Raw genomic sequence first — 21,823 nt, 5'->3', positions numbered from 1 at the left:
GGGATCAACTGTAGATTGTGGTTAAAAGAGAGGCCAACTCAGCCACAAGTTCAGTATAGAATCTAACAGGGATTCCATTGCACCCTGGAATTTTGTTGAGTTTTAGTAATTTCAGCTGCTTCTCAAAACCACTGACACTAATATTTATATCAATTAATTTAACATTGGTGAGAGAATTAAATCTGGGCAAAATACCTGGATTTTCATTTGTAAATGAAAATTTTAAAACAGAGTTCAGCATTACTGCTTTTGCTTTACTAAAGTAAATTTCAGTAATTTTGTCACAGTTGGCTCTCCCAAGGACCTCAGTAATTTTGAGGGAACATGGTGTACTCTAGCAGCCTTGTTCCAACTTAGATCTCCCATTCTGTCAAATTCTTCTCACAGTCTCATATCTCCCAACTCATCTCTGTTTCTTTAGTATTGTCTTGACGTTCAAGGGAAACGAGGCTAAGACTTGGAAGGATGAAGGACTAACGTTCTTTATATGATTACATTTTCTGTTTTCGTTTGTAACTGTTTTCACTGTGCTATTACAATTCCGGCTTATGTGACACTGTAAATTATAAGATTCAATGTCATATTACAGCATGTCCATGTAGACCTGTGTCACCCATAGTAAGGTCTGCTGTTCTACTGCATTGGCCAGTGTAAGTGCGAGTTTTAGGAATGTAAGCACATGGTGAAGCGCTTCTCTTTCTCCAGCTCAGAAACAAAACATACACACTGTTAGAATTACATTATTGGCAGACAGATATTGTATACTCCCCTGCCTCCCACCTGCAGGTGAACAGCATCTATCCAGTCACTTGCTGCTCTGTCTGGTGTAGCAATAAAAGATAGTCCCTCGTTAACTGAAAGCTGAAGTTTTAATTTTCATGTTTAAAAGTCATTCATGCAAGATGATCACACAGACAAAGCCTACCACCATTTGACCACTGCACAGACTCCCATATGGAGAACATAAAAATGGGCATCACTGGCATAGGCAAGCAACTAAAAGGGTTAAAAACCAATAAGTCACCATGTTCAGATGGAATCACAATTCGGGTTTACAGAGAGTACTCTACAGCATTGGCCCTTATTTAGCTCAAATTTATTGCAGATCTCTCACGCAACACAAATTCCCAGAGACTGAAAAAAAAGTGCAGCTAACTCCTGGATATAAGAAAGGTAAAAGAATGGCCCCGCAAAATTACTGATCCATATCCTTAACATCCATATGCTGCAGTATCCTTGAACATTGTCTAAGTGTGAATACAATAACTTTGCTCAACACAGTAAGGCTTCTGTGGACAAATCGGCACACATTTAGAAAGTATCACTCATGCCGAACTCAGCTTTCCTTTTCTCATGACATCCTGCAAACCATGAATGAAGGGCAATAGTTAAACTCTATATTCCTAGATTAAAGGAAAGTGTTTGACATTATGCCCCACTGCAGGCTTTTAACCAAGATCCAAGCAAATGCAATTGCTTCCCAGCTATGTGAGTCGCTCAAAGACTTCTTTAGTAACAGAACCCAATATTTTGTCCTCCACAGCTTGTGTTCATCAGGGACAAGGGTGCTGTTAGGAGTCCCCAGGGAAGTGTGTAGGAAAGAACAATCTGATGGATAGTGTGAGTAGCAGTTTACTGATAACTTAGATACAATTTCTATTCGATGTGTTGAGTGCAGAAAAATGAAAGTTATTGAAGATTGGTAGGAAAAGCAATCATGTAATGGTGTGCTGCTTAAACAATCATGTCGACTAAATATCTAGGTGCAACACAGCAAAGCAATATGAAATGGGATGAGCGTGTAAGGATGATTGTAGGGAAGGCTTCAGTTTATTAGGAGAGATTTAGAATGGTGTAGCTCACCTACAAAGAATATCACATATAAGTTACAACACTTATGCAACCCACTCTTGGGTACTGCTTGAGTGTTTGGGATCCACACCAGGTAGGACTAAAAGCAGGCATTGAAGCAATTCAGAGGCGTACAGCTAGATTTGTTACCAATAGTTTCAATCAACATGTGGGGGTAAAATCTATTTATGTCGCCCAAACCAAGCCGACTTTCACCAAAGGAGTTTTGTAGCAATTCACGTAGACCTTGAACAGTAATTACTCACCTGGAACATGAACTGGTCCTATTTTCGGCATTGCTTGTAGCTCTGACTCCTCTGTCATTGTTGAGGCATTCTGCATGATCTTGACTGGCCAAACTCCAGTTGCTGGAGCTGCCACAAATGTTCGCCCTGCAGGTTGAAATGTCAAAAGTGTTGTTGGTGCCCCACTTGTTACTGCCGCTGGGTATGGGATGTTGATTGCTGCAAGAGCTCCTCTATCACCCAGTTGTTGCTGCATTACAGTCGGGATGTCCCCCATATTCACAAGTGCAGTACCACCGTTGCTGTATTTCTGTGATGGCAACAGATGCTCTGAGTGGTTGGACTCAGAACACATTCCTGGTGGCTGCTGAATGTTCGCTGCACCTGCAGGCATTGACTCAACTGATGTACTAGAACTCCCTCCATAAGACAAACTTGATCCGTTTGTGGGATGAATAAAAACAGGCTCAACTTGAGGGTTAGAGACGTGCATGGCTGCATTGCAGTGGAGCTGTTCAGTCTCGAGTTTGGGTTGCTGCTGTATCACAGGCTGAGTAGTAAAACTTGAAATACTCATTTCGAAATGTGTGGAATAGATGGTTAAAAATCGTCGAATTTGTTAGTTGGTCACAAGAAATAGAATGCGCAAAAACGTTAATGTTAATAAATTGTTTTGAAGATGGGAAACTCGTACACCGGTTCACATTAGTCTTGAGAAAGTTTATGTTTTCTGTTAGAGCGTCTAATGTGATCTTTTTTCGTTTGCTATACATTCAGGAACAAAGACTGATCCAGTTCTCGAATATATGTATTTTTAAGCTTAACATTAATTTCGATAATATTGATTGAAAAATATAGGTATGAGTCCGCTTCTAATGCTGGTGAAAATAGAACCTCTGCACTGGAACTTCTTAGAATAAATCACACACTTCGCAAGTTTGTAAACACTTTCCACAATAAACACAGCATTTCCGATAGCGTATTGTTTCTTTTTGCAATGGCGGATTATCCATGGTTACCAATAGGATCGCATGTAAAATTCGTCTTCAAAAATTCTTTATAGAAAATATACACTGTCGATTAAATATACAGTCAGTTTGTATTTCAATAAATATTTTCTGCATAATTTACTGTGAGCTATGTTTATTTGAATAGAGAAGTTTCACTTGTAACTCGTTTGTGTGATGTATGCTCAGTGGCTGCATGTTACCTAATCTGTGTGCGTTCCGAGATTTTAAAAACCGAATCGGACAGCCACCAGGAACTGTGAATGAATTGTAAAGTTATGAAGTATAATATTAGCCCACGCATGGAGCATTTGCGAAGGAAGAATCGGTACTTACTGCAGCAATTAGAAACTAATTCGGAATTGCTAGAAAAACGATTAAAAGCTCTTCGCCAGGAAGCAAGGTTCGGGAAAGATAGTTGTCAGTTTTTCTGTTTTAATTTAATTGTGTCATTAACTTTGAGCAACGAGTTATAATAATTTTGATCTGTGTGATGTCTATGCCGTTGTTATTGTATCGTTAAAAAGAAAACACTTATTTTTGTCTTCGCCAACTCCTTTTAAAGCTCTCCCAGTATAAGGGGAGTATACTTTCTTCACGATTAACTTGAGATCTTATCGTCCTTTTCAATAGCGCCATCTACTTTCGGCGATGGAATTTTGAAATGTAGCAGTATAATTTCACTTAAGAGCCAACAGGAGTTGCTTTCACAAATTTCATTAGATACACCATATGATTGTACTTATGACAAGCGTTGGTGAGATACTGAGTCAAATGCTTTTCGGAAATCAAGAAACAGTACATCTACCTGGTTGTCTTGATCCAATGTTTTCAGTATGTCATGTGAAAAGAGTGCAAGTTGGGTTTCATGTGATTGATGTTTACGAAAACCATGCCGGTTGGCATTTAGGAGATCATTCTGTTAAAGATATTTGAGCTCAGAATTATGTTCTAATATTCTACAATGTCAAGGATATTGGACAGTATTTTGTGGATCAGTTTTACTACCCTTCTTGTAGATGGGTGTGACTTGTGCCTTTTTCCAAGAACTGGGCATGGATTTTTGTTCGAGGGATCTATGATAGATTATAGTGAGAAAAGGAGATAACTCAGTCACAAATTCAGTATAGAATATGACAGGGATTCCATCAGGGCAGTTCTCCTGGGGTTTTCTTTGTAAAGGAACATTTGAAAATCATAACAAAGATTTTGAGTGGGGATGTGTATCACTCTTGGCCAACTGTAGGATCCCACTTATATCTTCCAACCAAATCTTAACCTTGAGCTAACAGTCTGTACTAGAAACTGGTTTGGGCCTCATTTCAATACTGGAGGTGCACATATTGTCAAAATGCAGACAGTTTATACTTTTTCCCCCTCGTCTAGGATTCTAATTGGTGTTATGTACTGCAGAGTGATGATATTATTATATGTGCTTCCATTTTAGTTAAGATGGCAAATCCTATCCAGTCTGGGGCATTACTCTTCTGTAGAGTTTAGTGATGCACGAGCTACCACTACACTCCATAAGAATCTCAACATCTACATCTATATGTACATAGATACTCCGCAAGTCACCATACGGTTCATGGTGGACGGTACAGCGAAGAACGACTGCCTATATACATCCACATGAGCCCTAATTTCTCATATCTTTGTGATCCTTATGCACAGTACATGTTGATGGCAGTAGAATCACTTGGTAGTCAACTTCAAAAGTCCATTCTCGAAATTGTCTCAATAGTGTTTCTTGAAAAGAACATCATCTTCCACCCAGGGATTCCCATTTGAACTCCCAAAGCATCTCCATTACAATTACATGTTGTTCAAACCTAATGGTTACAAATCTAGCAGCCTGCCTCAGAATTCCTTCAATCTCTTCCCTCAATCCTATGCGGCACGTATCCCAAACACTTGAGCGGTACTCGAGAACTGATCGCACCAGCATCCTGTATGTGGTCACCTTTACAGGTGAACCACTCTTTCCTAAGTTTCTCGTAATGTAACCATTCGCTTTCCCTATCACAGTTCTCACATGCCCATTCCACTTCATATCACTTTGCAATGTTATGCCCAGATATTTAAGTGACTTGACTTTTTCAAGCAGGACACTAGTAATACTGTATCCGAACATTACAGATATGTTCTTCCTACTCATCCACATTAATTTACATTTTTCCACATTTAGGGCTAGCTGCCATTCATCACACCAACTGGAAATTTTGTCTAAGTCATCTTGTATCTTCCTACAGTCACTCAACCTTGACACCTTACCACACACCACAGCATCATCAGCAAATAACCGCAGATTGCTGCCCACCCTGTCCACCAAATCATTTTTGTGTATAGAGAACAACACCTTCCCTGGGGCACTCCAGGTGGTTCCCTTGTCTCTGATTAACTCTCGCTGTTGAGGACAGCGTACTGGGTTCTATCACCTAAGAAGTCTTCGAGCCACCCACATATCTGTGAACTTGTTCCATATGCTCATACCTTCGTTAACAACGTGCAATTGGACATCGTGTCAAGTGCTTTCTATAACTCTAGAAATATGGAATCTCCCTGTTGCCATTCATCCATAGTTCTCAGTATGTCCTGTGAGAAAAGGGCAGGCTGAGTTTTGCATGACCGATACCTTCTAAAACCATGCTGATTCGTGGGCATAAGCTTCTCTGTCTCAAGAAAGTTTATTATATTCAAACTGAGCATATGTTCAAGGATTCTGCAGCAAACAGAATTTAGGGACACTGATCTGTAATTTTGTGGGTCTGTTCGGTTACTCTTCTGGCATATTGGCGTTACATGCCCTTTCTTCCATTTGCTCAGGACTTTATTCTGGTGGGAGATTCACAATAAATGCAAGCTAGGTAAGGGCCATGCCATAGAGCACTTTTTGTTAGGCTAAATTGAACTGGGATTCCATCTGGACCTGGTGATTTATTTGCTTTCAAATCTTTCAGCTATTTCTATGTACCAGGTATGCTTATTAGTATGTCATCCGTACAGGCGTCTGTCAGATTGTCAAATGATTGTATGTTTGTACGATTCTCCTGTGTGAATGGTTTCTCGACTGTCGAATTTATAACGTTTGGCTTTTGTTTTAATATCTTCAACTCCCACATCAGACTGGTCAACAAGGGACTGAAGCCTGACCTGCTTAGTGATTTTACGTAAGACCAGAATTTTCTTGGGTTCTTTGACAGATCTTTTGCTCAGATGTGACGGTGGTAGTATTTGCATACTCATGCATAGATCTTTTCACAGACGGATAATCTCTAGTAACCTTCACTTTTTGTCATTTGTGTGTTCGCAACAGCCTCTGTTTCTTCAGCATCTGCCAAATTTCATTATTAAACCATGGTGGGTCTTTTCCATCCTTTATGTGCTTACCTAACTCTCCAGACCATAATTTACAATCTGCTTAAACTTTGCCCATAGTTCCTCTTCATCCATCTTACTGTAACTAAGTGGTGCCAGCTCACTGTCTGAGATGCTAATAACTACTTATCTGCTGTATGTAGCAGACACTCTCTTGTAGCCTTCTTGACTAATTTATTAACTTTAACAATCATAGTTGCCATACCAGCATCATGATCACTAATCTGTTTCTATACTAACATTGTTGATAAGGTCCAGCCCATATGAAGCTACATGGTCTAAGATATTTCCATTGTGTGTGGGCTGCTGAGCTAGCTGCTCAAGACAATGTCCAGAAAATGTGTTGAAAAGTATTTTGCACATCTGTCTGTCAGTACCCCTGTGATGAATCTATAGACATCCCAGTCTGTACTTGGCAAGTTAGTCGCCTCCAACTAATATTTCATGACCTTGGTATTTAAGTGCTACTGACTGTAGACTTTCTTTGAATGACTTCAGAACTGTCACAGCAGAATCGGCTGGCCAGTAAAAACATTCAACAATTAATTTGGTTTCAGCTACACCTGTCATACATGACCATATGACTTCACTCAACTTCAACCTCAATAGAGAGAATATTTTTGCCAACTGCAATGAACACTCCCCCTCATATGGCCTCTAATGTCTTTCCGATATATGTTCCATTACTCGTTAAATATCTCAGAGCGTTCCACTTTTGGTTTCACCTATCTCTTGGTTCCAAGAATAAATTGAGTGTGAGAACTTTCCAGGAGGGCAGTAAATTCAGGAGCTTTATTATGAATACTTCAACAGTTTACTGATAAAATGGTGCAGTCCAAGTCTCTTTATTCTGATCACTGTTTGTCTTACCCTGCTGCATATCCACTGGTGAGTGTTCATCAGAGCACCTCAAACTACTGCTTAGCCTCAAAAACCTTCATGTGCACTCCACAGGTACTCTGCTACCTGAATAGCTGCTTATTTTGTGTAGTGCACATGGTGATCTATCTGGGGGAATCCTACAAATCACCACACAATAACACATGTCTAGAAATCTGCAGCCAAGACTGTCACAGAGTTGACAAAGCTTTTGGTTGAGACTCTCCGCTTGGCTCCAAACCAAAGGACCGTGATCAACTCTGGGAACGATGGTGCAAATTGCAAGCATGCCATGCACAAGGCCAGCAGTCTTCACCACCTCTGCCAGTCGCCTATACAAACTGATAATCACCTCAGAACCAATGTGAAAGGCTTCGTTGGTGCCAACATGAGTCACAACATGCAGATGACTGTACCCTGCATGCCCGATAATGACAGGCAAGGCCGCCTCCACATCTTGGATGAGGCCCTCTGGCAGACTTACTGAGTAGACGTTGGCTTTCTGTTGAGGCCTGAACACTATCCCCCTAAGGGCCTTCAGAACATGTCTAACATTGGAGTTCCCAGCTCCATGTCACTTGTAAACCCCTCCCTCTGCGTGCCTGCTTGGACACTGCTGAAGGAGCAGCCACCTGTCCACTCACAGGTGAATGGTGAATGGGTGAGGCCAGGTGGCCAGTCTCCACATTGGCCCTCTGCCTCGAGTGCTACACACCCTGCTGTGAGGGCAGATACACCGCATCAGGTTCACTAGAAGGTGCCTCGGAAGCAGAGCCCATGTGCAAAACAAATAATATCTGAGGTATCCCATGCGAAGCGCCAGATTCTTTGCCACTGCTGCACCCCGAGGCAGCAGCCTGAGGGTGACTGACCATAGCCAAAACTGTCTTCAGCTGTTTGCGAATTGTGGCCAGTGTCTCCTGCGTATATACACAGCATGCACACATTCTAGCCATCCTAACAAGAGTAACTGCTGAAGTGAACTATGAAAGCAGACAATTCTAGATAAGCAACTTACTACCCTCCTGATGTGTCACCAGTGGATGCTGATGCATTAATGAGCTACATACCTGGCAGTTCAGTAACTATTGCACTATGGACTGAATGAATTTACACTTACAAAAACACGATATTAAACTCCTTGAACAGAAAAACACGCATAACATTTAATAAATACACTATGAGGAAAACACAAAAAAAGATAAAAACTCAACTTGCTGCTCTGTAGTTGTGCTCATATTCATATATCGACCAAGAGCTGAAGCCTGACTGGTACAGAGATTAATTTTTCACTGGGACCTAATATTGCAAACAGGTGAGAGGCAAGGGATCCACTTCACACGTGCTATATATTGAGGCAACCAGATAACAAGGTAGACACTGGCACATTCATCCTCACTTTTGAGAGGGATTCACTTATGGATAAGGTCAGAATTATGTATTGTTGCTGCAGTGTGAAGCAGTATTTCCCATCCCTGATGCCATGTTTTAAATGGCAGTGTTTTGGTTCTATGCCATCCTGGTGTACATACAATCTGATTTTTAGAGATTGTGGCCAGCCCCTTCATGAAAATTAACGGTGTACACTACCACCTCTCTTTGTAAATTTCAGGAACAGACACCCTTACTGATCCCCGAAATGTGCTAAACTACTCAAGCAAAGCAAAATCCAGGAATTGAAGGTCACAGATATTTCCCCATATTTTGAAACTTGGAAAAATATGATCATTTGTAAACAGTGATAATGATATGATTTCCCTCTCTCCCTCCTCCCCCCCCCCCCCCCCTTCCAATATCAACATCTGGTACTCGCACAGATAAATTCGTTCATGGGGGTGATAGGCCCTCCCCTCTCGCTCCTGTGGCACAATCTTTGGGAACCACTTCCCTTCCCCAGACAGACAAGCAGCTTCCTCATCTGATGTATACCAATGATAAAGCTCCCTCTTTGGAACTCTCTCCCAGGAAATGCGCAAATCAGAGCCCAGCATCAGCCAGTGGTTGAAGGAGCAGTGGGCTATGAGACCCAGAGCTGCCAACTCTTCTTCCATTCCTACAGCCCTCACAGGAATCTTGACTGCAAAAGATTGTGAAAGAGAAGAAGAAATCTCCAGAGAAGGCTTATATGAAGGTTACAGATATCTCCTCATTGTCAGTCTTGGAACCAATTTTCATTGATGTGTTTCCATCCCACCAGTGACTGACATTGATCCTGGGGCATGACCTGTCCTCCTGATCCCTCCACGCCTAACCAGGACACCCTCAGCATGATAATCCAATGAAACTGCAATAGATATTACTGTCACCTGCCGGAACAACAACTAATTTTGTCTTGTTTTATAATTTGTGTTGCTTTCCAAAAACACACTTCACTCCCAACCATTCAAGGTTACTGCATGATCTGTCTGAATTGTACTGGCCCTGGGAGAGCATGTGGGGGTGTCTGTACATCGGTTCACACAGATGGCATCAGCAAGTTGATTCCCCTCCATACCACGTTGGAAACATGTGAGTGCAAAAGATCATCAGCGATCACAATTTGTAATATTTATTTGCCTATAGGCAGGGTATTTATTGCCTTGCATGACCATCTTGACTCAACACCTCTTCCGCTTTTCACCTACTTGAGAATTTCAGAGTGCAAACTCCTTTTCGAGAATCAACAATTTGTCTGGCACAGGCTTTCTGATTTACCAGCTTCTTTCAGATCTTGGTATGTCTCTCTCTCCAATGACAGAACTGCTACCCAGCTCAGTGCCACCCATGGCACTTTCTCAGCTATCCACCAAGGTTGAGAAAACCTGGGTAATTCTTAAAAACCCACCCCTATGGGTTAAATTGTGTTTTTATGGGTTTTATGGTTTTTGTAATTTTTTCAGTGTGACAGTTAAGTAGTTAGATTTAAATTCATATGATTAATTTATTCATAATGCTAATCAATTCTTGCAATTAATTACTTTATTCTAAAGATGTAGAAATTGCAACAGAGTATTTTGAAGAAAGCCTGGCTAATGTTAGCAAAACTGTTGATAATACTATAATTTATGATGTCACTCATCTGCTCTGACAGTTATCAGAATTTTGTAGAGTCCTTGACCTCCTTGAGACAGACAGCACAAATATTGCATAAGTTGTCGAACTATGGAATTATGTTGTAGAAAGTCCTGATATGGGACTTACAAGAACATAATAAAAACACAAAAGGAACAATCATTAGAACCCTTTCACTACCTTACTAATGTTAGACTGAAGATTCAGAGGGAGAAAATTAAATGCTGGAAAAGAAGAAAGTGCAAAAAACTGGCTCGTACAGAGTGGACTGCAAGCTTTATGTCTTTTAGGATTGTTGATTCTGGTTATTTTCCTGCTGCTATATTTTCTGATGTGATTGTAATGCAGTTATATCCACACACATGGTGAAAGTTAATGGAGCTGAAAATATCAAAAAAGGAAACTTATCCAGCTGGATTTATTACTTTTGTGAAAAGCCTCATTTCTTGCCCTGTCAGTACTGCATCAACTGAGGGAGCAGACTAGTTAGTGTAGATCTATAAATTTCTGTTTGCTTCCAAAAACATCAAAATTGTAGTTTACAGTCAGTAAGATCCTACATTAAGTTAAAGCTTTTTTTGGATGTTAAATGTCATTTAACTGTCTTTATTATATTGTAATAAAAGTTCAACCACAATATTAATTAAATTTTTATCATTAAATGTAATTGGGTTTTACTGAGTTTTTTTCCCATCAGTTTAAATTACAACCACTGTGCTATCAGCTTTACAGTTGCTTCCCCTATCTTGTGGCTTCACAACTATAGTACTACACAATTATCTCTGCCAGTGACCACTTTCTGGAGATCCTGTCACTTACATTTCACTGCCTGACAGACCAGTTAATGCTTTGGACTCTTCAGACCCAATGATGGTTATATACCTCTATTGTCAACTTCACCCCCTCTCTGTCAGATGGCATCTGTGGGGAAAGGTGTGGGAGACCCATCACTGGTACTGTAGTTCTCTTTTGTATGGGCATCCACTGCTGCCGGCTGATGCCATAGTGGACCAAAGATATTGCAACAGCTATTTAGGATTGTTGAAGGCCCCTACAATGTCTCAAGTACAATCCTTCTTGTACCATCCTCATCACTTCTAAATGGCTTCACTCTAAGGCTCACAATCTAATTACACACAGTGAGAAGGAATTATGGGAGTGTTAAGGCAGCTCCTTGAAAACATACGCCTCATCATCTCAAGTGTTGGATAAGCTCCTTAACCTTATAAGTCACCAAAGATCAAAACTGTTCTGGATACCTTCGTTCAGAGTTGTGTTTGTACCAAATTGTCGTTTTTTGTGGAACACCTTCCAACTTTTGTTAGTGTCCCCTCTTTCAAGTGTATAAATGACAAAGACATCTCCATATCCTTCAATCCCTGCTATGCCAAATTATATAATGAACCTTCCACGAACAGGAAACTCCTTCAGGCTCTTGATTCATCACGATTCGGCCTCAGGCTCTGATTTGGTTCATAATCAGATGATTCAATGTCTGACTGCTACTCAAAGACTGCATCTCTTCAGGGTCTTCAGCCACATTTGGGTAGAAGGTGTTTTTCGATTACAGTTAGGGGATAGTGTCATTGTCTCAGTCCTTAGCCACACAAACCCAGTGACTATTGACAGCTACCAGTTATTGGAAACAGCAACCCTATAGGCTCCTTCTTAAACACCAGCACAGCATTGCAATTTTTTTCCCCTCCTACATAAGGCACACTTCACCACTTGGTGCCAAACATTTTACTTCCTCTCCATGACTGGAACTTTTGAGGCTTCCTATGGATTTTTGTCAGTTTTCATTCCACCAGCAGATCCATCCCCTCCTGACTATTAGGCCACTGCAGCCTGCCATTAGTGGGCTAGCCTGCAAACCCTCTGCAGTCTGTCAGCCCATCGTGACACAGGGCTGGCCCGGCCACACTGTAGCTTGCTGGCCTTGACCAGATACAGCCCGCAACATTCAGCCCCGTGTGCCATGTTTGCAACTGCACTGCAGCACTCATTGTATGTTGAAGTGTCAGAAAAGTTTCATATAACCTACCCAAACATCTAGGATAAACTAAAGTTGCAAGAGCCATTTTGCTATAGTGTAAGAAGTACTCATATTCTCATATTTTCATATGAGAGATTTAATGATTTAAAGCAAAAAATATATCAATTGAAAACATAGCTATCACAGAATACATCATGTAGGTAACAGTCTTAAGAAGCAGGAAGCTTTTGTTTGTTGTAAGCTCTCTATATCAGATTCAGGCTGAAAATTCAAATAAAGAAATAAAAATAAATAATATTTATTCATCCTGTACTTAAATTTTTGGTGAGAACCGTACCAAATAAGTGTGACCACTAAAACTGACAATGGCCTGGAGAGCAGTGTGCTGACCACATGCCCCTCTATATCTGCAATCCATTGACGTCTGTTGGCCGAGGATGATACGCCAGTCGGTCAGTACCACTGAGCCTGCTTCAGACACCTGTTCGGATGGAAAGTTACCAAACAATAGTGTATAAGTAGAATGTCATTCACTTTTTAAGCACTTATTGTACATCAATTAAATATCTAGGCATAATGTTGCAGAGACATTAAATGTGATGATCATGTAAGGATTGTAGTAGAAAAGTGAATGGTCAACTTCAGTTTATTGGGAGAATTTTAGGAAAATGTGGTTGATCTCTAAAGGAGATCACGTATAGCATATAAGTGCAACTCATTCTTGAGTATGGCTCGTAAGTTTGGGATCCTGACCAGGTTGAATTAAAAGAAGACATTGAAGCAATTCAGAGGCAAGCTGCTAGATTTGTTACCTGTAGTTTCAATCAACATGCAGATATTACAGAGCTGCTTCAGGAACTGAAATTGGAACCACCTCAAGGGAAGACATTCTTTTTTAGGAACACTATTGAGCAAATTTAGAGAACCAGGATTTGAAGCTGACTACAGAATGATTCTGCAACCACCTATGTACATTTCTGTTAAGGACCATAAAGATAAGATCAGAGAAATTATGGTGGCGTATAGACAATTACGTTCCCTGCACTCTGTTTGCGAGTGAACAGGAAAGGGAATGACTAGTAGTGGTACAAGGAACCCTCTGCCATGTACCATATGAGGTGTGTTCAAAAAGAAACCAAACTTCTGCTGAATCAGCTTTATTGCTTATTGTACAACATTTTAAGCACTGTCCCCTTTAAAATAGTCCCCTCTACTGGCAGTACACCGCTCCCATCATTTCATCCCGTATTGGAACGCCTTCTGGAACACATTTTGTGGAACGGTCTTCAGGATTCACTTCACATTGTCCTGTATCTCCTCTATGCTTTGGAAGGAGGTTCTGCTTACCAAACAGCACAGCAGACATAGCCCTTTAACACGTGGCGTCCTCCTCCAGTGGGAGGATCCACCACTCTGTGAAGTTTGTGCTGTGCCACTTTCAGTTCAGCATATTGTGGCAACATATGTCCTATATACTGATATTAGGGCAGCACTCAGTCTCGCTGGAGATCTGCCCACCATCCTCGCAGATACCGTGGGGTGTATTTTTCCCTCTTTTCCTGCTGACGTATATTTTGTAGGGTTTGTGGTTGGCCTTATACCAGCACTAGCAGGAAGTTGGGTCCCTGGCCGATATAACTGGGCAATATTTTGCCGACCCTAACACATCACCAGATGAAAGTAGTATTACCTTTATCCTCTCTTCTCAGAGCAGCTGTTTGGTGGTCTGGATCCTTCCATGCCACCTCCCTATTGATCCAACTTCAGTGAAGATTCCTGGAATGCTTCCGCAAGTTCTCTCTGCTGCACTACTAAATAAATAGCCACACTTGTCACAAACAGGGGCATATTTTGCCCAACATTTTCACTATTTCCTTTAACAACACAATAAACTATTGCTACGGTAATACCACTCTTGAGTACATTCAAAAACGTCCATACATGCATACTTTAGGACCTGAGAGAGCAACCCAGATAAACAACTACTGCTGTTCAATTGTGCATTATGCACTTGTTGGTGTGTTGTTTACTCCATGGCTCTCGGACTCAGGCACTTGCTGTACCATGACACAAATGACTCCCAGATGATCAGTGGTTGTAATACCAATTTTACTGATCCCCTTCTCGCCGGCTTCACCACTGCTCCACATTCACTGCATACAAGAAAGGAAATTTATTCCATTTATTCACGAGCATCTCTTGTCGATGGCTTTCCAGTGGTGTGTTGGGATGTTTGCAAATATCCCGAAACACTACATATCCCACCACTCAGACAAGAGATCTCGTGCTTAAGTCTATAGTTAAATATACATTTTTACTAACAGTTCTGTTATTATTATTATTATTATTATTATTATTATTATTATCATCATCATCATTATTATATTATCATCCAACTCTTAAATCTTAAAGCTGCCTTTACGTAATCTCTCCAACATAACTTTTTATAATCGTTAATTATCAATCATGACTAAGTTCACTTAATTACTTAACTACGTTGTTCCTGTTTGGCAGATTCATTCATTTTCTTGATACTTGTAATATTATTTCTCATATATTATTACTTTCTGTAATACTATGGCTAGCTGTTCTAGATCACCCGAAGTATCTGAGGACATGCATAGTGATACAAACATATTACTTGTCATTAATTTTGTTCTTAAGTTCCTTTTAATTTGTGATCCTCTTGACCTCGTAACCATTTAACCATTTTCGTTTTTGATTTAAGACAATTTTACGATCTATCTACTGGATACTTGTGAGGCATTTATTCTGATATGCTTAGACATCATAATATTATTCGTCTTTAAATAGGTAAAGGAATATTAACCTTCTTTGCATATGTAGCTCATCTTTCGTAATTTTACTTATTATAAACTTTCTGAGTTTCCATTGTATTGACATCTAAGTCTTCTCTTTTTAGAGAACTTAACTTCTTTAATATCCCACCTTCCAAGAGTGTGGACTTGTATTGCAAAGCCTTTGTGCGCAATAATGTGGAGGTGTAAATTCTCTCCACTACTGCACTCAGTTCTTTTCACCTCTTTGCTATAAACCATTTGGAAAAACCTTTTATTATTCATTACCAATTTTAAGAATAATCTATGGATTATCCTTTTAGCAAAACTTATTCCCCCTTCCACCAAAGACCACTTTTGCATCTTAGTACAGTAAAATATATCTATTTTATTCAGTGTGGTAGTGCCTGCACAGTATAGGCCAGCCTATTTCAGATACATTTATATCTTTCATTGCTTTTTCTTCTACTTTATCCCATATTACTCTGAAGTTCCCTTTTGATTTCCATGTCTGCACTCTATTTCAGGTGTTAAGTCTTTTGCTTACTACCTTCTCCATATCTTAGCTCATCTATTGACACTACATGCCTAAGTATTCTTAACACTTTGCCATCCGGCAACACCACAGTGGTGTCGTGTGCGAAATAGTGGTCAATGGCCGGTGACACCACAGTGGTGTCAAGTGCATAGTATCGCTCAGCGGCCGGCGACACCTCAGTGGTGTCATAAACATAGTATCGCGCAGTGGCCGGTGACAGCATTTTAGTATCTTTTTCATTCTGTTGGTGTTTTGTTTAGGTAACAATAAGTTACACACGTCAACAAGTTTTTTGTTTTTATAAGTACTTGTGCACTTCCATCATGGCAGACAAAAGGGACAATCCAAAAGTGAATCAGAATCGTCGGAAGATAGTGAAATACGTCCAAGAAGAATCCAGCAAGCGCTACAGTTGCCAACTAATTTGGATGAATCAGACAAAGAAGACAGACTATGGTTTCCTGAGACCAATAATAAATTTGGAGGATCTCCGGGTCCACACATATTTCCCAAAGATGCACAGAGCGTCATGGATATCGTAGAATTATATAATGGAAACAATCTATTTGAATATATCGGCAACAAAACCCACAAGTATTACAGTCGAAATTGCAATAGAAGGAAACTGGATAAAAAAAAATGCCAAATTTGTCGACATTACGGGACCTGAACTTAGGAGATGATTTGGACTTGCTATCCTTATGGGAATTGTAAAAAAAAAAAAAGCAAGGATCGATGATTGCTGGTCAACAAATCCATTGATAGACACACCGATATTTTGCAAAACGAAGTCCCGCAACCGATTCAGACAAATATTATAATTTTTACATTTTTCCGACAATTGCAATAAACCCGATAATGCCGACCACCTTTTCAAAGTGCAATTCGTAATTGATTATTTTTCCAAAATGTTTAAAGAAATGTTTAATCTAAATCAAAACATCTCAGTTGATGAAGGAATGATACTGTGATGTGGAAAGTTAAATTTTATAGTTTACAATCTGTCAAAAATTACGAAATACGGCAAACTCATTCGGATGCTGTGTGATTCGAGTGCAGGATACATTTCCTCATTCAAGATATATTCCAGCACTCAACAACCTTTAGCAAAAACAGTGATGGAACTATTGACACCTTCTTATGGAAAGTGGCATCACCTCTATATGGGTAATTATTATAACAGTGTAAAACTTGCAGAGAGTTTACTTGAAGAGGAAATGAGAGTTTGTGGAATGATATGGCAAAATAGAGGATTTCCGGAAAAAATAAAGCGCGCAAAAGTCAATGTGTTTGTAACTTGTCATCAACAGAAAGGTGACAAGCAGCCGGTGACAAGCCAAGACCCTTTCTGTCTGCACTGTGCTGTCGTCGATTCAGATGCGCACCACCTGACATGTGCTTTGATAGGTAGATACTGGGATCTTGTACACATGCTGGTGCTCCTATTGCGATGACAGCCAGAGTCTGTCATGCTGGACGAACTCCTACACCCACATACCACTTACTTTCCCACTACAAGAACGAACACTATCAACTGGCTGAAGGACATGGTGCTGTATTACATTTGCAAGCCGCTCCCGAAAATGCTGTGGACTTGTGGGTCCACCTGACGACGACTCATGAGGCGTTCCGCACCCATTGTACCGCACACGACTATCGAACTATTTAGGCGCATTATTCGAGGATCCTCCTGCCATTGGGGCATTCCGAGTACTAGAAGTATCAAACCCCTTTCCTTTCCTTGGCGCTGGGAGAGCGAGAACGGGATATTGAGGAAAAAATAGTAATCCAAATTAGTGCTGCCGGCGCCAAGCGAATAAATTTGTATGAGAAGCGCTGACGGCAAACTGTTAATTGCACTCTATTACGAAATACGGCAAACTCATTCGGATGCTGTGTGATTCGAGTACAGGATACATTTCCTCATTCAAGGTATATTCCAGCACTCAACAACCTTTAGCAAAAACAGTGATGGAACTATTGACACCTTCTTATGGAAAGTGGCATCACCTCTACATGGGTAATTATTATAACAGTGTAAAACTTTTCTTAAAACGCAAGCTCCAGCTAGATTACCAATTTAAAAAATTACTGTTTCTACTGCCATCTTCTATTAATCCATTTTCTGTGCCTGTACCCTTTCATTCTATTTGTCATCCTATTGTTATAGTCACATCAAATACTGTTTGGTATTTGGTTGCCTGTCTTCTCTCCCCTCCTAACACACACACACACACACACACACACACACACACACACACACACAAAATAAATATATATATTCAAGTGTGTGTGTGTGTGTGTGTGTGTGTGTGTGTGTGTGTGTGTGTGTGTGTGTGTGTGTGTGTATATATATATATATATATATATATACTTGAATTTGTTGGCATTATATAAACCTTCCCCCTGACCAGTATGTGGGTCAATTAAATAGTATGCTTTTGGGTGTGGACTATCCACAATGTTAAATGGTCCTGCAAATCTCAAAAAAAGTCTGCTTTTCTTTTTTAAGATTAGAACTGTGATGTTCTTCTTTTAGCAACACAAGATCATTTATTTCAAACGTTATGTTTATTGCTGACGTATTATAATTTTATAATCTTTTATTAGCAGATCTACGCAAATGATTTTCTACTATTTTGTCTAAGTTAGAACTATCTTCCTGTTGTACCTCTGGCTATTTGAAGAATGTTAATAGTGGTTCCCCTTTGAATTTTCTTTGTAGTATTTCTATGGGAGACAATCCCGTAGACAAATGGAGTAGTTAATTCAAAACCATTTGAAATTCTGGCACTAATTTTGCCCAAGTTGTATGTCTTGGTGAACAGTAAGTTCTGCATAAACGTCCTATCTCCTTCATAACTCTTTCACACGGATTCGATTTTGGATTATATTTTGATATTGTGACATGCCTTACCTTCTCCCACACTACAAACTCTTTAAATGATGGACTCACAAACTGTGAACCATTATATGTTAATAATCTCTTAGGTTTCCCTACCTCTACAAAATATTTCTGCATACAGCTTATAATGTCTCTGTGCTAGCTTGTTTAACTGGATATAATGTAATAATATATTTAGACCAACACTCTAATAGAATGTGAAATATATCTGACACCTCCTTGACTTGATGGTAGTGGTCCATAAAAATCCGAAGCTGTTAAATCATGTAAAGCTCTAGGTATTACAGGATACATTGTGTAATGTGTTCCTTTATTATTTTCCTTCAATTTTTGACTGACTTGACATGTCTGTAGTAATCTAACAAAGTTATTACCTAGGTGTTTAAAATGGTAAAACTTTATCATATGTTTTATACATGTCCTTATTCTAAAATAGCCATAACCTTTATGTATAAACCAAATTAAATCATTTTGTGCACACTCAGGTATACACAATTTCCAGTATGATGTATTTGTATTCTCTCTCCAAAACAACACTTGATCACTGTCCAAAGTTTGTCCTCTGTGGGCAGTAACTCATTTTTCTCATACTTTTACATTTTAAGATTTAACTCTTCTTCGTCTTTCATCCCTTGCCTGATTTTATTAGCTAACACGAGTACTTTGCCTTTCGTATAGCTTATTTTCATAAAATTTATATTAAAAATCGTTCCTGGTCCAGTAGTTCTCTGATAATTACTCATTCCAAATGGCAATTGTGATAAAGCATCTGGTATGCAATTTAATGTTTCCTTGATGGATACTATTTGTATCTGAAACTGTTGTAAAAACAATATCCACCTCATGAGCCTCCTATGTAATAAACGACTTTCCATTAAGAATGTCAGTGCTTGGTGATCTTTATAAATAATTATATGTTAACCCCAAATCAGTGTTTCAAATTTCTTTAAGCTCCATACCACAGCAAGTAATTCTTTCTCCGTTGCTGTATAATTCAGCTCATGTATGTCTAGGCTGTGACTAGTGAAAGCAATGGTTTTATGTTCTCCCTCTTCTGGGTCCCATTTCCCTTGAAATACTTCTGCTGCTATACCATATTCTGATGCATCTGTTGCGATGCCAAATGGTTCATGGAGACTTGGATGGTTTAAAATAGGAGCACTGACTAGGGTATCCTTTACTTCCTGGAATGCCTTTTCTGCATTTTCATCCCATATCCATTTCACCTATTGCTTTAATAGCAATAGTAGGTGTTTATTATTCATGACTTGTCCTTGTATATACCGTCTATAATATCCCACTAATCCTAAAAAGGAACGTAACTGTTTCACATTCTGTGGATGTGGACAGTCTTTAATCGCTCTAATGTGTTATAGATCTGGCTTAATTCCTCTTATTCCTACGAGATGTCCAAAGAATTCCAGTTCCTCTCACCCAAAATTTGATTTAGCAAGCTTAATAGTTATTCCATTGGTATAGAATTTCTCTAGTGCTCTTGCAAGTAAATCACAATGTTCCTCCCAGGTTTCTGAGACAATCAGTATATCATCTACACACATAAATGCATCTTGTAACGAATTTCTCCCTAATGTTTGATCTAATGCTCTTGTAAACACTGATACTGATGTGTTTAACTGGTAAGACTTTACGTCATATAGGAATGCAGTGTAAGGTCTAGATTCTTTAGCTAATTTCACCTGCCAGTACCCACTGTCGGATCCATGGAACTAAAATAATTTGCTTTTGCAAAATGAGCAAGTGGTTCGTCTATGCATATGGGACGATTCAAGGTTCTCGCGTCTAGTACTAGATGCACACCTCCTGTTGTCATTCTGACAACTAACACTGGATTGTTGTATAGCTTGTACTTCTTTCTATAACATTATTATCTAGCGTTTTATCTGTTTCTTCCTGTACTTCCTGTTTTACGTTGATAGGTACAGGGTAAGGTCTATAGAAAAAAAGGTTCCTTGCTTTTGATTTTAAAACTACGCACACAATCTCCTATATTCCCTGGTTTGTCTCAAAATACATCTAAATATGTGCATAATATTCCATATAGCTCTTCCTTTTGAGTAAGGGTTAACAGTTCAGATTTGTAAGCCTTTGCGTACAAATCAGCTTTATTTGCAGTTTGTTGCAGATTATTATATCCATCTCCATTGAACTCATATTCGCTATTAACCGTAAATTATTAGTCCCATTTAGTCCTTGACATCGATCTATCTTAAACAAGATCTCTTTATTATTGTTGTCTAGATTGCACATAAAAGAACCACTTTGAAAGTCTATTACCACTGCATATTTCATTAACCAATCTACTACTTATAATACTTGCATATTAATTTTAGGGACAATTGACATGGTTTGTTCAAACACCAGTTGATCTATTTCAGATGTAATCCTTGTTTCCCATTTCACTACATTGCTCTTAGTACCTGTAATACCTACAATAAGTACTCCCGTAACAGGTAACTTAGGAAATTCCTTTATTCTTCCACTTAATAGCCATTCCTCTGAAATTATTCTTACTATGCTTCCTGAATCAATCTAAATTTCCACTCCTTTATTTCCTACTCTTCCAATTACAGTTGGTCTGCCTTGCACTTTTTCTAGATTTTCTTCTTCCGCTAATAACCAATCGTTAATAGGTGATATTTTACTATAAACGATCATTTTACTTATATGTGGGCCGAGTATTGTTCTGTGACATCCTGGATTCTGGCTCTTGACCCAGGATTGTTCTCGTTTTCCGTCACTAAGACCGGATACAGGTTGGAACTTACTTCAACAGTATTCTGATTTGCCCCTGTGTCATTATTTCATTGTATATTTATTTGTTGGTTTTGAGGTGTAAACACCTGAGAGTTGTGTTATCAGTCTGAATTCTTCCCCTCTAGGGTTATTGTGATTTAGACCATTATCCCTGCTGTGAACAGTTTCATTACTGCTTACTCTACAATAATTGGATTCCTTCGTCTGTGGTAAGGAGTTTGGAAATGATTTGTTATTCCTGTATTTCGGTCATTCACTGAATAATTTTCATTTCTTTCATTATTCAGTGTGTGTAAACCTTCAATAAACGTTAATAACTCATTCACAGTTTTCCGCCCTCTACACAATATTCCTTCTCTAGCGTGGTATGGTAAACGTCTAATGAGTGCTTTTACTAAGA

The 21,823-nt window shown here is 39.4% G+C and overlaps 2 protein-coding genes across 2 annotated transcripts in view; one reads left to right on the top strand and one right to left on the bottom strand.

Moving 5' to 3' along the window:
- Positions 1 to 2,967, bottom strand: part of LOC126418518 (gastrula zinc finger protein XlCGF48.2-like) — an 89,331-nt gene extending 86,364 nt beyond the window's left edge. Inside the window, exon 1 of the mRNA XM_050085318.1 lies at positions 2,118 to 2,967. Within this exon, the coding sequence (XP_049941275.1) occupies positions 2,118 to 2,673 (556 nt within the window). The 5' untranslated portion in view covers positions 2,674 to 2,967. The remainder of the gene's footprint in view (positions 1 to 2,117) is intronic.
- A 380-nt stretch (positions 2,968 to 3,347) lies between these two features.
- Positions 3,348 to 21,823, top strand: part of LOC126418516 (uncharacterized) — an 80,609-nt gene continuing 62,133 nt past the window's right edge. Inside the window, exon 1 of the mRNA XM_050085317.1 lies at positions 3,348 to 3,506. Coding sequence (XP_049941274.1) covers positions 3,367 to 3,506 — 140 coding nt within the window. The 5' untranslated portion in view covers positions 3,348 to 3,366. The remainder of the gene's footprint in view (positions 3,507 to 21,823) is intronic.

The sequence above is a fragment of the Schistocerca serialis genome, chromosome 9, assembly GCF_023864345.2.
Source record: "Schistocerca serialis cubense isolate TAMUIC-IGC-003099 chromosome 9, iqSchSeri2.2, whole genome shotgun sequence".
Lineage (NCBI taxonomy): Eukaryota > Metazoa > Arthropoda > Insecta > Orthoptera > Acrididae > Schistocerca > Schistocerca serialis.
The sequence above is the reverse complement of the archived record's forward strand: the minus strand, read 5'-3'. Positions and strand labels throughout refer to the sequence as shown.